This window comes from Staurois parvus, unplaced genomic scaffold (assembly GCF_062004578.1).
Source record: "Staurois parvus isolate SC_StPar_1 unplaced genomic scaffold, SC_StPar_1.0 ptg000155l, whole genome shotgun sequence".
NCBI classification, from domain to species: domain Eukaryota; kingdom Metazoa; phylum Chordata; class Amphibia; order Anura; family Ranidae; genus Staurois; species Staurois parvus.
Window position 1 is genome coordinate 28,757,938 of NW_028317951.1, and position 12,470 is coordinate 28,770,407.

Here is a 12,470-nt window from a genome sequence, read left to right on the forward strand (position 1 = left end):
ATTCCTGTACTGGTGATGATGGTCATTGTGTAACTGAAGACATACACTGCTGTGATGATTGCTTCATCGCTGGAGAACTTTCACTGGTGTGAAGACTGCTGCGTCACTGAACGTGTTCACTGTGCGATTACTGATGTGTCGTTGGAGAACTGTTGCTGAGGGAGGAGGGCTGAGGGCCTTCCCCTCCTGAAGATGTTGGTACACCCTGATATGCAAACTATGGTTCCACGCTACCATAAGAGTGAAGCCGCCAACTGCAATTCCTTATAAGGTCTCCTGACCTTCTTTCTGCCACAAGGCTTCCTGGGAGTTGCACACAAGGCTTCCTGGGAGTTGCAGTTTAATCAGGCCATAATACAATGTTAAAAGAGGGGTTCAGTCCTACAAGTCCCATAATCCTTTGCTTCCTATTCAGTGGTAATCCCCCCTCTATAGATCAAGAAGGAGTACTACAGTATTACAGCACCAGCATTACAGCAAAGTGAAAATGAATGTCATTGGGCATAGTAGTGTCCCCTCTCCTCCATACCTGTATAGCCCAGTATTTGGCTACATGATCATTGTTCTTGTTTCACAGTGTTGACCAGAACTCTAAGCCACTCACTTCTTATATCACAACATAGCAGGTGCAAAATTTCGTAAAGAAAAATGAGGTAGGAACCCTGCCTTAGGCTGGCATGCCTCTAGTTAAAGAAGACCTTCAGTAATCGCAGCAGTTTTACAAAGCTACTTTATGCAAACTTGCAGGCATAACTTTTATGTACTGTTTAAGTGTTTAATGAGTGCCAGGAGCTTCATGGGTACCACTGGAGCATCCTAACGCTGGGCCTTCGGGTCTCAGATACAGCAGCTACAGAGTTGTGTACAGCCACTCTGCCTGCCTCTCCTCTTCCCTTGCCCAATCACAAAATATAAAGTATTCTGTGAATGGACTGTGGAGGGGTGGGCACACAGTCAACAAGCCGCATTTGTCCTGTAAGAGTACCAGGAGTATAGCAATAGCTATACAACAAGCCCCCGAGTAAAAATGTAGGTAGTAAATAAAAGAGTAAAATTCATGAGATCGCATTAACCTTGTTGTACTTAACCCTTTTAAGGCAGCAGATGGTTACACTGCTGCAATTCCTGGAGTTCCTATTTAAATCTAGTGTGTTTTGCAGCTAGGCTGAAGCCATCTTGAACTTTGTTTATTTCTTCTATGTTCTGTAGGTTTCTCTGAAGCTGAGGACATAGATCATTTCTGCTTGTTACTATTAGGTTGGCTCCAGTTGGCTCCAGTACATAGTGTGAGAGGTAACAATCTATGAGTTATGAATATTTATCTGCCTTAAGCAATCGCTGAGGGTTATGATCCAGTGCGGTAATCTGAGGGGAGATGATAAATATTTGGTGCAAATATCTAGAAAGGTCTTTTTCTGGTAGGGATGCTACATTATAAGGGTTTTTTTGACCTGGCTTTCTCTCAGTACTGAAGTCCTAAGAAATATGAGCTGCCTTGCTACAAGGAAAACCAGTTTCTTATCATGAAGTTGAGCTTGTTTATGGAGGGAAAAGCAGTAAATTCACTTTAATGCCTCCCTCCTGGCTGCACATACTCATAGGAGCAAAGAACACCAGGCCTGTATATGTCCATTGTTGCGCCAGTCAGAGATGGGGCTAAGCACTCTACCCACCTACATGTAGGAGCTTTAGGCCAATTATCAAGCCTCAGTGCAGTTACATTGAGTGAATCCCATGTTCCAACTTGACAGTATTGTGTATTTTCATCACTTTTAGCACTTCTGATCTTTGACTTCTTCCAGAGATACATACTCAACTGGTGTCTTAGGTATCTGACACTTCCGAGTACATCTAATGCATATGTACCTGCTGTACATGCCATAGATCCACCTACCTGCCGCTACATCACTACTATGTGCCAGGTTTGCTTTAATCCCTCCTTCCCCAGCAACACACACTCACCATTTTGTAACTTCCGCCGCATTTAGCTGCCAGAAGCAAAGGTAATATCTGGTAGGTTTTGGTATGGAGTATGTTACTTATGGCCTGTACACACAATAAGAAAATTGTATGAAAATTTTCCCATGAGCAACAATCGGCCAGTTATCTGATCAATAATATACTGCTTTTGAAAGCAGATTCCAACGTTTCGGACAACAAAAACCAAGGATGCAAGCCAGAAAATTTTTATTGTACGTGAACGCAACGTCTGATTTTACTGTGCACATTAATGGTACAGAAGTAATTGAATAGAAAAAAATTTGCATTATCAGAAGCATAGAACGACCCTGCACCCTACACCTCTTCTACTATGCTAGTGCAAAGCTACGTTAGCCTACATTTGCCTTTGTTGGCTGAGAATTTTCTTACAAGTCAATACCATTATGACTACATCATGATATGCACTTTTCGTGGAAAATCGAATGATTGGTCATCTGATTTTTTTCATAGTGTGTACTAGGTTTTACTCCATGTGACAGCACTGGGGTAAGCAGCCCAGAGTCCAAAGCCCTTGATTGGCTTTAAGTTTGCACAACAGGAGCAATGAGAAGGTGGGCATATGGTACTGAGGAGTAGGAATAAATAAAAAAGCCTGTTGCTTTGACATGCATAGGCAAAAAACATGACTGATTTAATGCAAATATTGCAGAAATAGTAAAAGATAAATGCTAAATATAAGCGCACTATAGTTTCTTTTTAAATCAAACAGCATCTAAAAATGACTTCACGTACTGTATGTATTACCACCTTGTAAAGAGCCACCTTGAAAGTAATCACACATGAATTTGATCATCTCTTACTGGAACAGCTGCAATATAATTGTATTATTAGATCTTACCTCTAGTATGCTTTGTAACTCTTCAACATAAACACGTTCTGTTTCTATTAGTTCATTAATGATATGGCTGTAAAAACAAGAAGGAGAACTTCATTAGAAACAAAAAGCTGTTTACACGTTCAAAATCTAAATAGATAAAATGCAATTAACAAGTTGTAAGGTTTAGCTTACATGTTTAGATTATACGTGTACTTTTTGGATGTAATGATGTTATTGTGGAAAGGTTTAAATATTATTGCAGTTTCCCAAAAATGAGAATACATACACTCACTAGCCTCCTTATTAGGTACACCTTTTCAATCGCTTGGTAACATAAACTGCTAATCAGCCAATCACATGGCAGCAACTTAGAGCATTTTGGCATGTAGACTTGGTGAAGATGATTTGCTGAAGTTCAAACCGAGCATCAGAATAGGAAAGAAAGGAGATTTAGGCATGGTTGTTGGTGCCAGATGGGCTGGTCTTAGTATTTAAAAAACTGCTGATCTACTGGGATTTTCATGCACAACCATCTCTAGGGCTTACAGAGAATGGTCTGAAAATGAGAAAAAGTCAAATGACCAGCAGCTGTGTGAACAAAAATGCCCTGTTGATGTCAGAGGTCAGAGGGGAAAGGGCAGACTGGCTCGAGATGATAGAAAGGCAACAGTAACTCAAATAATCACTTGTTACAACCAAGGTATGCAGAATACCATCTCTGAAGGCACATGTCGAACCTTGAAGCAGATGGGCTACAGCAGCAGAAGACCTCACCGGGTGCCACTCCTGCAGCTAAGAACAGGAAATGGAGGCTACAGTTCGCACAGACTCACCAAAATTGGACAATAGAAGACTGGAAAAATGTTGCCTGGTCTGATTAGTCTCGATTTCACCTACAACATTCAGATGTTAAGGTCAAAATTTGGCGTAAACAACATTAAAGCATGGAGCCACCCTGCCTTGCATCAATGGTTCAGGCTGGTGGTGGTAGTGTAATGGTGTGGAGGATATTTTCTTGGCACACTTTGGGCCTCTTAGTACCAATTGAACATCGTTTAAATGTTGCTTTGTCCATCCCTTTTTTGACTACAGTGTAACCATCTTCTGATGGCTACTTCCAGCAGGAGTACAGTGAAATGTCACAAAGCTCAAGTCATCTCAAACTGGTTTCTTGAACATGACAATGAATTCACTGTACTGCAATGGCCTCCACAGTCACCAAATCCAATAGAGCACCTTTGGGATGTGGAGGAATGAAAGATTTGCATCATGGATGTACAGCCGACAAATCTGCATTAACTACATGATGCTATCATGTCAATATAGACCAAATTCTCTAATTTTCCAGCACCTTGTTGAATCTATGCCATGAAGAATTAAGGCAGTTCTGAAGGCAAAAGGGGGTCCAACCTGGTACTAGCAAAGTGTATTTAATAAAGTGGCCGGTGAGTGTAGAATGTAAATGGTATTGCTTACCGCCACTTTTTATATATTAATTTTATTCTAACATATACACGTATAAGATATGAATTTGTTGTATTAAATGCTCATTCCACTTCTATCAAAGGATAAACTTCATTTGTGGACTTTAACATAAAATGATCAGGAATATTTCCCTGGGCTCTGTGTCAATTTTAAGCTTTAAAAAATTAATGAAAAAATTAGAGATACAAATGGTGAAAACAAGACATTTTTAAAAAGTTGAATTTATATGGCAGCCAATTCATAAAGATGATTAATGAACTGACATTTTGTAGTATATACTATAGGTAACTAATGGAAGTAGAGCTGTGTAATGTTAATATCTGTGTACGGGTCCTAACAAATACCTATCTTGGATGCCACTTCCTGGAGGTGCTGATAAAATCACCATACCTCATCACTGTCTCCTGGGTGCTCAAGATTATACAATAATTTCACAAGGGAACTTAGGCACCTGGTTTTCTAGAAAGGCAGCTGGGGTTGAACCATTGGGGGGGCATCATCCTTTGGCTAGAAGAGGAATAAGAACATGGGAGCAAGCAAAAGGGGAGAAGGCTATGGGGATATTTTGAGTGAAGGTCTGCTTAAAAGTGGTATTAAACCCAAAACCAAAAATGTACTATATTATAGCTTACCAATCCTTAAATGAAGTTCTGCATTAGTTTTCTTTTTTTTTTAGGCTTTTTTCCCCCTCTGTTTTCACCTAGTGGTCTGACTAGTAACACACCTCCTGTATTAGAGTACCTACACTCTGGAGCACAGGGGACACAGCAGACAGCAGTATGGTCAATCTTGGGGTAGAGGAGTGAAAATGTACTAGCAGCTTAAAATACACTAGCAAGTAAAAGCTAAAATCCAGCTCACACTTCACGCATCAGTTGCAGAAATAGTTTTTTTTTTTTTTCATTTTAGGATAAATGTTTTACATGAATTAATAAAAGCTGATCATTGTAATCACCTCTGTCAGTGTTAAATAGTTTGTCTCATCCCTGTAAACAGATACATCTAGAAGTAAGCTTGTTCTTTTAAAAAAATGACAGAACTTACCAGATGACCAGATGAAAATAGAAAAAAGAAAGTCTAAAAAAGAAAACTAATACAGCCATCAAATCTAAGAAATGGTAAGCTGCAATATAATAAATGTTTGCTTTTGGGTTTAATACTGCTTTAAGTCAGGAAGAGTTTAAATGAAAGAAGTTGAGGTACGGCAGTTTTTACATAATTATATTGCTCCAGCTTGCACCAATGTAAGTATATATATGCCATGCATGCGGGATCCACATAGAAGCTGACCCACCCATTACAGGCTGCCTGCAAACGACTATAGGAAGGAGGGGTGGGTATAAGACCAGCCAACCCACACAAGCAGAGTGCAGTAACAGCAACTGGTCCTTATTATAAGAGGCTTTGATACAAAGGCAATGTTTCACACTGAATTAATGCACAGATCTGGAAGAAATATACAATGTATACAATCAAGTTTCAAATATGAAAATACATGCCTCTTGTATTTGGACATTATCCTGGAATTAAGTTTCAGTAAATGGTGTTTTACAGTTAGCCACATAGATACCTCAATGACTAAGCAATGTGGGTGGGGTGAAGTGCCTCGGGATGTGGCTAAGGAGTGGAGCTGAGGCTGCCATCACTCATGTGACAGACGTGTCTGTATGGCATGCCATACTTGGGGTATTCCTTCTACTGATAGCCAGATAGATAGTTAGATAGATACTATGGGGAAATTGACTAAAACTAGAGCGCTCAGAATCTGGTGCAGCTGTGCATGGTAGCCAATCAGCTTCTAACTTCAGTTTGTTCAATTAAGCTTTAGCAATCAAACCTGGAAGCTGATTTGTTTCTTTACAGAGCTGCACCAGATCTTGCACTCTCCAGTTTTAGTAAATAACCCCCTTTCTTTTGTTTGGTAAGTCCTTTTTGGGCTTATGTTCATACCTGTAAAGCATAAATTCCAGTGTGTTTCCCCAACAGGGAAGGTGCTAAGTCCAGTTGCCTATGGAAGTCAATGGCTGTATGTGTCTATACACATGTAAACATAAGTATCTGTAGAAACACATGCATGCTTAAGGGAGAACAACTCTGGACACAGGAATTTACATCCAGTGTTGTATGCCAGTATGCATACACATATTTACACAGGTATTTGCATATATACAGTATGTATAGCCACATACAACCATTAACTTCTATAGGCAACTGTATATACTCACATGGAAGAAAAATATATTTAAAATATATTTTAAAAATATTTTTCCCAAATATATTGACATATTTTTGAAATGCTACAATTTTGATATTCAATATATTTCAATAAATAAATATATATATATACACATATATATATATATATATATATATATATATATATACACACTGTATTTTGAAATGTGGTTTTATTACAAAATATATGAAAAATATTTTTAAAAATACATTTCAAATATACTGTATGTCTTTAAAAACACAAATCTACATTTTTGTAATGCATTTACAAGTATATGTAAAACTATATGTTAAAATGACTTTTTTATATGTTAACAAAAATCTGAAGAATATATTTAAAAAATATATATTTTAAAAAATATAATCAGTTAGCTAACACAAGGAATGGCCTACATTTACTATTCTGCCTCTATCTGGCTAACACGGTTAACACTTTACTGCTAGCATAATATTGTTGCTACAAAATTGATATGCAGTAGTTGGAAATAAAAGAATTCTGTATATATCTTAATTTTTGCAAAACATAATTAAAATCGGTAAGTCTTTTGACAATGCTTTGGTCAGTACCAGTTAGAGTGACCATTGTGGGAATTAGTCTATTTTGCTAGGGAACAGTTAAGAAAAGGATAAAGCAGCCCTGAAACATTAGATGTCTTTTGGCAAAGGCCCGACCTCCAAAAGGATATTCATTAACTAGACTGGAACTTAGACATTCACAGATATGCATGCAGACACTCAGGGCATCAGTGTTATCTGAAGAAACAGGAAACTATTGACCAGAGCATTCTCTTGACAGAAAATGTGCCCATTGACACTTCAATACCTGTCCAATCCTTCCCTTTTCTTTGTATGTTTTGCCATACATATACCTATTCCACCTCCACCAATTTACCTCTGTAGCTAGTTTTGGAGTCTTCTTGTGATCTACACATGACTTAAAAGTGGAACTTCACTTTACCCTCTTATCTGTACCACTGGGTTGTCCACAAAAATATACTCACCCGCCCAGTGAATCTAACATCTAGTATTAGCTGCAGCGCTCTCTAAGACCTCATGGTTCTGTGCCACCATTTAGTCATGTGACATCATCAGGAGACCAGCTGTCTTATCCTGGTCCTTTGAGACAGCTCCCATGTAGGCAGGTGCAGTTAGCCTTCCTGCCAATAAGTGGCTTCATACCATTTTTGAACGGAAAGTTGAGATTTGTAAGAAAATCGGACCCTTAAAGTTTTTGTACAATGCCTTGAGAGATAAAGGTAATGCGATTGGACTCAAAACTCTCTAGAGACTTTGGCCATCTTGGGTGAGGGAACCTTGTAATTAAAGGACCCCAAATCATTCTGGCGCAATTCTGGTGAGTGTGTGGCAAGAAGAACCCACTTGTGAGGGACAGTGCTTAGCACAGGGAAAGGGTCCAGACGAGGCTTCACTTTATACACTCCGGTAAGTGGTGCGGAGGCACAGAGCCAGTACAGACTGCAAACCATCGTATGCCTATGCAAAAGGGACACTACCCCTGGTAACAGAAGCTATCCTCTAATAACATATATTCTCTGGATTGCTTAGTTCAGTGCTAAAGATCAGCTATCTGATGTAAAACCATGCATGATTTATATAACGACATCCGTACCCTATCTACTGTGTGCAAGTATTCGCCCTCAATACAAGGTACTTAATTCAGGTCCTGCCTACACGCAGTGCATCATGCACAGTGCTTCAAAGATTTTCTGGTATAGTGCAATGGATATTTTTCCGGGAGGAGGAGAAATTAGAAAGTAGAGTTCCGGGTCTCACAGCTAAAAGGCACTTAAACCCCCCCCCCCCCTAATTTTCTAATGTTCAATTGCATCATGGGGGGGGGCAATTAAAGTGGTTGTAAAGGCTGAAGGTTTTTCACCTTCCTGCATTCTATGCATGAAGGTAAAAAACCTTCCTTGTGCTGCTCCCCCCACAGCTCCCCCTAATACTCACTTGAGCCCCTTTCAATCCAGCGATGTGCATAGGAGCCTCAGCTGTCTCGCTCTCCTCATTGGCTGACACACAGCAGTAGGAGCCATTGGCTCCCACAGCTGTCAATCACAGCCAGTAAGCCAAGCAGGAAAGGGGGGGGCAGGGCCAAACTATGGCTGTATGTGTCTTATGGACCCATAGAGTGGGGCTCAGGAATGCACATGCACCAGTGCCCTCATAGCAAGCGACTTGCTATTGGGGAGACAAGTCAAGGATAGGAAGCCAGAAGCGCCAGCGAGGGACCTGAGAAGAAGAAGTGAGACATATTTGTTATTTTGTTTTTTTAAACTGAACCTTTAATATCCCTTTAAGCAAGGTTATAGGAGGAGGTGAAGATCTGCTTTAAGCCTTTTCCTGCTGCAGCCATTTTTTAATGTGTAAAAATGCACTTTTAAAAATGTACTTAAAACCCCATAATATTTTATGTTTTCAGAAAGCAGAGGACTTATTTTATAAAAACATTGTAATTGCAATTTTTTTTATGTCAACATGATATTAGAGCAACTGTTTTTCAGTAAACAATACATTCAAATTAGTTTTAGTGCACATACCCACAAAATAATCTCTAAATGTTTTGTAAAAGATAAGACAGTCAAGTAATTAGATACCAAATATGTCAAGATTCAAAACTGAGCACATGTGACAACAAACTATGATACCAATAACTGTCCACAGGCAATGCTCTAAAAGCATTCACAGGTCATTAACTAACAGCTAACCAAAAATGATGGCTCTAGAATTAGGCTGGCCATACACTATACAATTTTCTATCCAATTTCTGCTCAATTTTCTTTAGATTTACTTTCAACTGTGTAGTGCAAGAGCCCGCCTAATTGGATACAACTGAAAGTGTTGTTTAGGTTTGACATCATATTATATGGTTTTTGGTAAATCTAAAGCAATTTTCTAAAGAAAATTGTATAGTGTATGGCCAGCCTTATTCCTCTCATTCTGGCATGCACAGCAATACCCAACATGTATTGTTCAATTGTTGTTTAGGTACACATGTATACCTTATGCCTGCTTTGTTCAAGGGGACAAAGGGGCTATTTTTTTATTTTGCGCCTTTATACCTAAATCTATTGCTAACACAAGGAGGCTTATAATCACCTTATAATAGCACTTTCTGAGTGACAGATACTCTTAATAGAGACATCAGAGGTCTTTTGGACCCCGTTGCCTCCCCTGCACTCAGGTAACATGGCATCCTCGATTAACTGCTTCACCTAGCTCTCCGAATCATTAACTGATGATTCCAAACCCGGAGCTGCTCAGAGCTGACTCGTACTTCTGAGTTCATACTTCTCAAGAAAGATGGAGGAATGGGCACTGCTCCATCTTTCCCTTACTCCCTACTTGTCATCAGATGTTTAGCTTATGGACTCCCAGGTGAAGCAAGTAATCACGGAGATAGAAAAGGGAAAATGCCTGGGCAAGGGAAAGGGGGTTGGGGGGGAGATGGAATATGACACATATAAAAGCACAGTAGAAGTGATCGGGTAGTTGTATAACCTCTGGATCATTTCTACAATTTCTACAATATAGCTGTTAGCCTGCATGTGGAAACTAAAAAGACTGCTATTGTGAATTTGCATGCCGCTACTGCCATTGACTTAGTAGTTACATCGGTCATTAAGTTATGCTGGTGGCAATACAAATGTTAAAATATATGTCCAATATATATGTTTTGGATAGAGTGGGAAAGGGTTACAACCCCTATGAGGTTTTTACTGCTATTTAGGGCTCCTTTAGAGAGATTTACCATTTTATTTCTTGTCCTGCTGACAATGTTTAACCAGACAAGAAGATAGATAAAAAAAATGTTTTTCTTTAGTAGAGTAGGCAAAGACTAGAACCCCTATCAGAGCTTTATGACTCTCTCTATGCATGTCTTCACTCACTTCCTGTCTGTTGAAACTGTTGTCAGCAGGACTGGAAGTAGGGGTAAATCTCTTCCCCACTCCAAACCAGGCTTGGTATATATTTTAAAATGAAACTATGTACAAAATAAAAAATGAAAGATATGATGCAGTCTGACAATAGCATGAACACAGTCATTTCTGTAAAGTAGTTTTATTTTCCAGATGATTCAGTTAGCAAACTGGTTATTTTTCCACTTTTGTGGACACAGATGACTGACTGTGTGAAAAGCCACCAAATGCAGCTCTAACTTTAACCTCTTACTTACTGCCTTACCTCTTGGTGGATGCTTATTTCCTAATGATATGGCCCAGTGGTCGGAAAGGAGGCGGGGTTGGTCTACTTCTGTCACCTCTGAGCACCTTTCAAGTCCTCCCTAACCCTCCCTCTATCCTTATTTATTTCAAATACTTATATAGCGCTGTCAATTTACGCAGCGCTTTACATATATATATTGTAGAGTCACATCAGTCCCTAACCCTCAAGGGGTGTACAATCTAAGATCCCTAACTTACATTCATACATACACATATTAGGGCCAATTTAGACAGGATCCAATTAACCTACCAGCATGTCTTTGGAGTGTGGGAGGAAACCGAAGCACCCGGAGAAAACCCACGCAAGCACAGGGAGAACATGCAAACTCCATGCAGGAGGTGCCATGGTCGGGAATCGAACCCATGACCCATTTACTGCAAGGCAGACGTGCTAACCACTAAGCCACTGTGCCGCCCACTGCGCTTATCCTTCTCTTCTTTCAAGATCCACTGCATCCGGCTATTCTCTCCAATCTCTCTGCAGATTGCGGTGATCTACCGGCCTCCTGGCCCCGTGTCCCGCTTTCTCGACGACTTCGCCACCTGGCTACCCTACTTTCTCTCCTCTGAGCTACCCACTATCATCCTCGGAGACTTCAACATCCCTATTAAAGTCAATAACCTGGCTACTTCCCAACTCCTCCACTTAACCTCTTCTTTTGAACTAGCGCAGAGTATCCAGTCCTCCACTCACTCCGATGGGAATACCTTAGACCTTGTCTTCTCTCACCACTGTACTCCCTATAACCTCTCAACCACCCCATTTTCCATCTATGATCACAATCTCATCACCTTCACAGTCTCCTCGTCTTCTAACACCTACCCCACTAAACAGCAGACAATTACCAGCAGAAATCTCCAAAACCTAAACCTGGTTCCCTTCCACTCCGCAACTGACCAGCTCTCCGACAGCATCAACCCCCTGTCCTGCCCCGACCTGGGCACCGCTGTCTACAACAACTCTCTCTCATCCGCTCTAAACTCGCTTGCTCCCATAACAACACGAAGCATCAGGCCCCGACCCCTACAACCTTGGCAGACTGACCACACCCGAAATCTCAAATGACACACGCTGGAGTGATTATGGCATAAAACCAAATCCCACCAAGTCTTCACCTATTATAAATCCGCCTTCCTAACATACACTTCCTCCCTTCACGCTGCCAAACAAGCTTACTTTGTCACCCTCATAAATACCTTCTCTTCGAGTCCTCATCGGCTCTTCTCTACCTTTAACTCTCTACTTTCTCCACCCCCACCGCCACCCAGCGCCTCAATCACTGCCCATGAGATTGCACACCACTTCCAAAACAAGATCGACGCAATTCGTAGGGACATCGCCACGACACAGACACCCACCCCACCTAGCATCCCTCACACCATACCTCCCTCAACACTGTCCTCCTTTGACATCGCTACCACCGAAGAGGTCCTTAAAGTCTTCTCAGAAGCCCCGCCTCACCACCTGCCACCTGGACCCTGTCCCCTCACAACTCCTTCAGTCACCCTCCTCTTCCATCCTATGCTCCCTCACTCACATCTTCAATCTCTCCCTCTCTACAAGTGCATTCCCCTCCTCTCTAAAGCACGCGCACATCACTCCCATGCTTAAGAAACCCTCCCTAGACCCCACCAACCTGAACAACCTTAGACCCATCTCCCTGCTGCCATTTACCTCTAAACTC

General features: G+C 40.7%; 1 protein-coding gene across 7 annotated transcripts in view; it reads right to left on the reverse strand.

Moving 5' to 3' along the window:
* Positions 1-12,470, reverse strand: part of MCF2L2 (MCF.2 cell line derived transforming sequence-like 2) — a 371,113-nt gene that overhangs the window by 103,204 nt on the left and 255,439 nt on the right. For all 7 annotated transcript variants that reach the window (XM_089675584.1, XM_089675583.1, XM_089675586.1 and 4 more), the window contains exon 16: positions 2,840-2,906. In XM_089675584.1, coding sequence (XP_089531710.1) covers positions 2,840-2,906 — 67 coding nt within the window. The remainder of the gene's footprint in view (positions 1-2,839; positions 2,907-12,470) is intronic.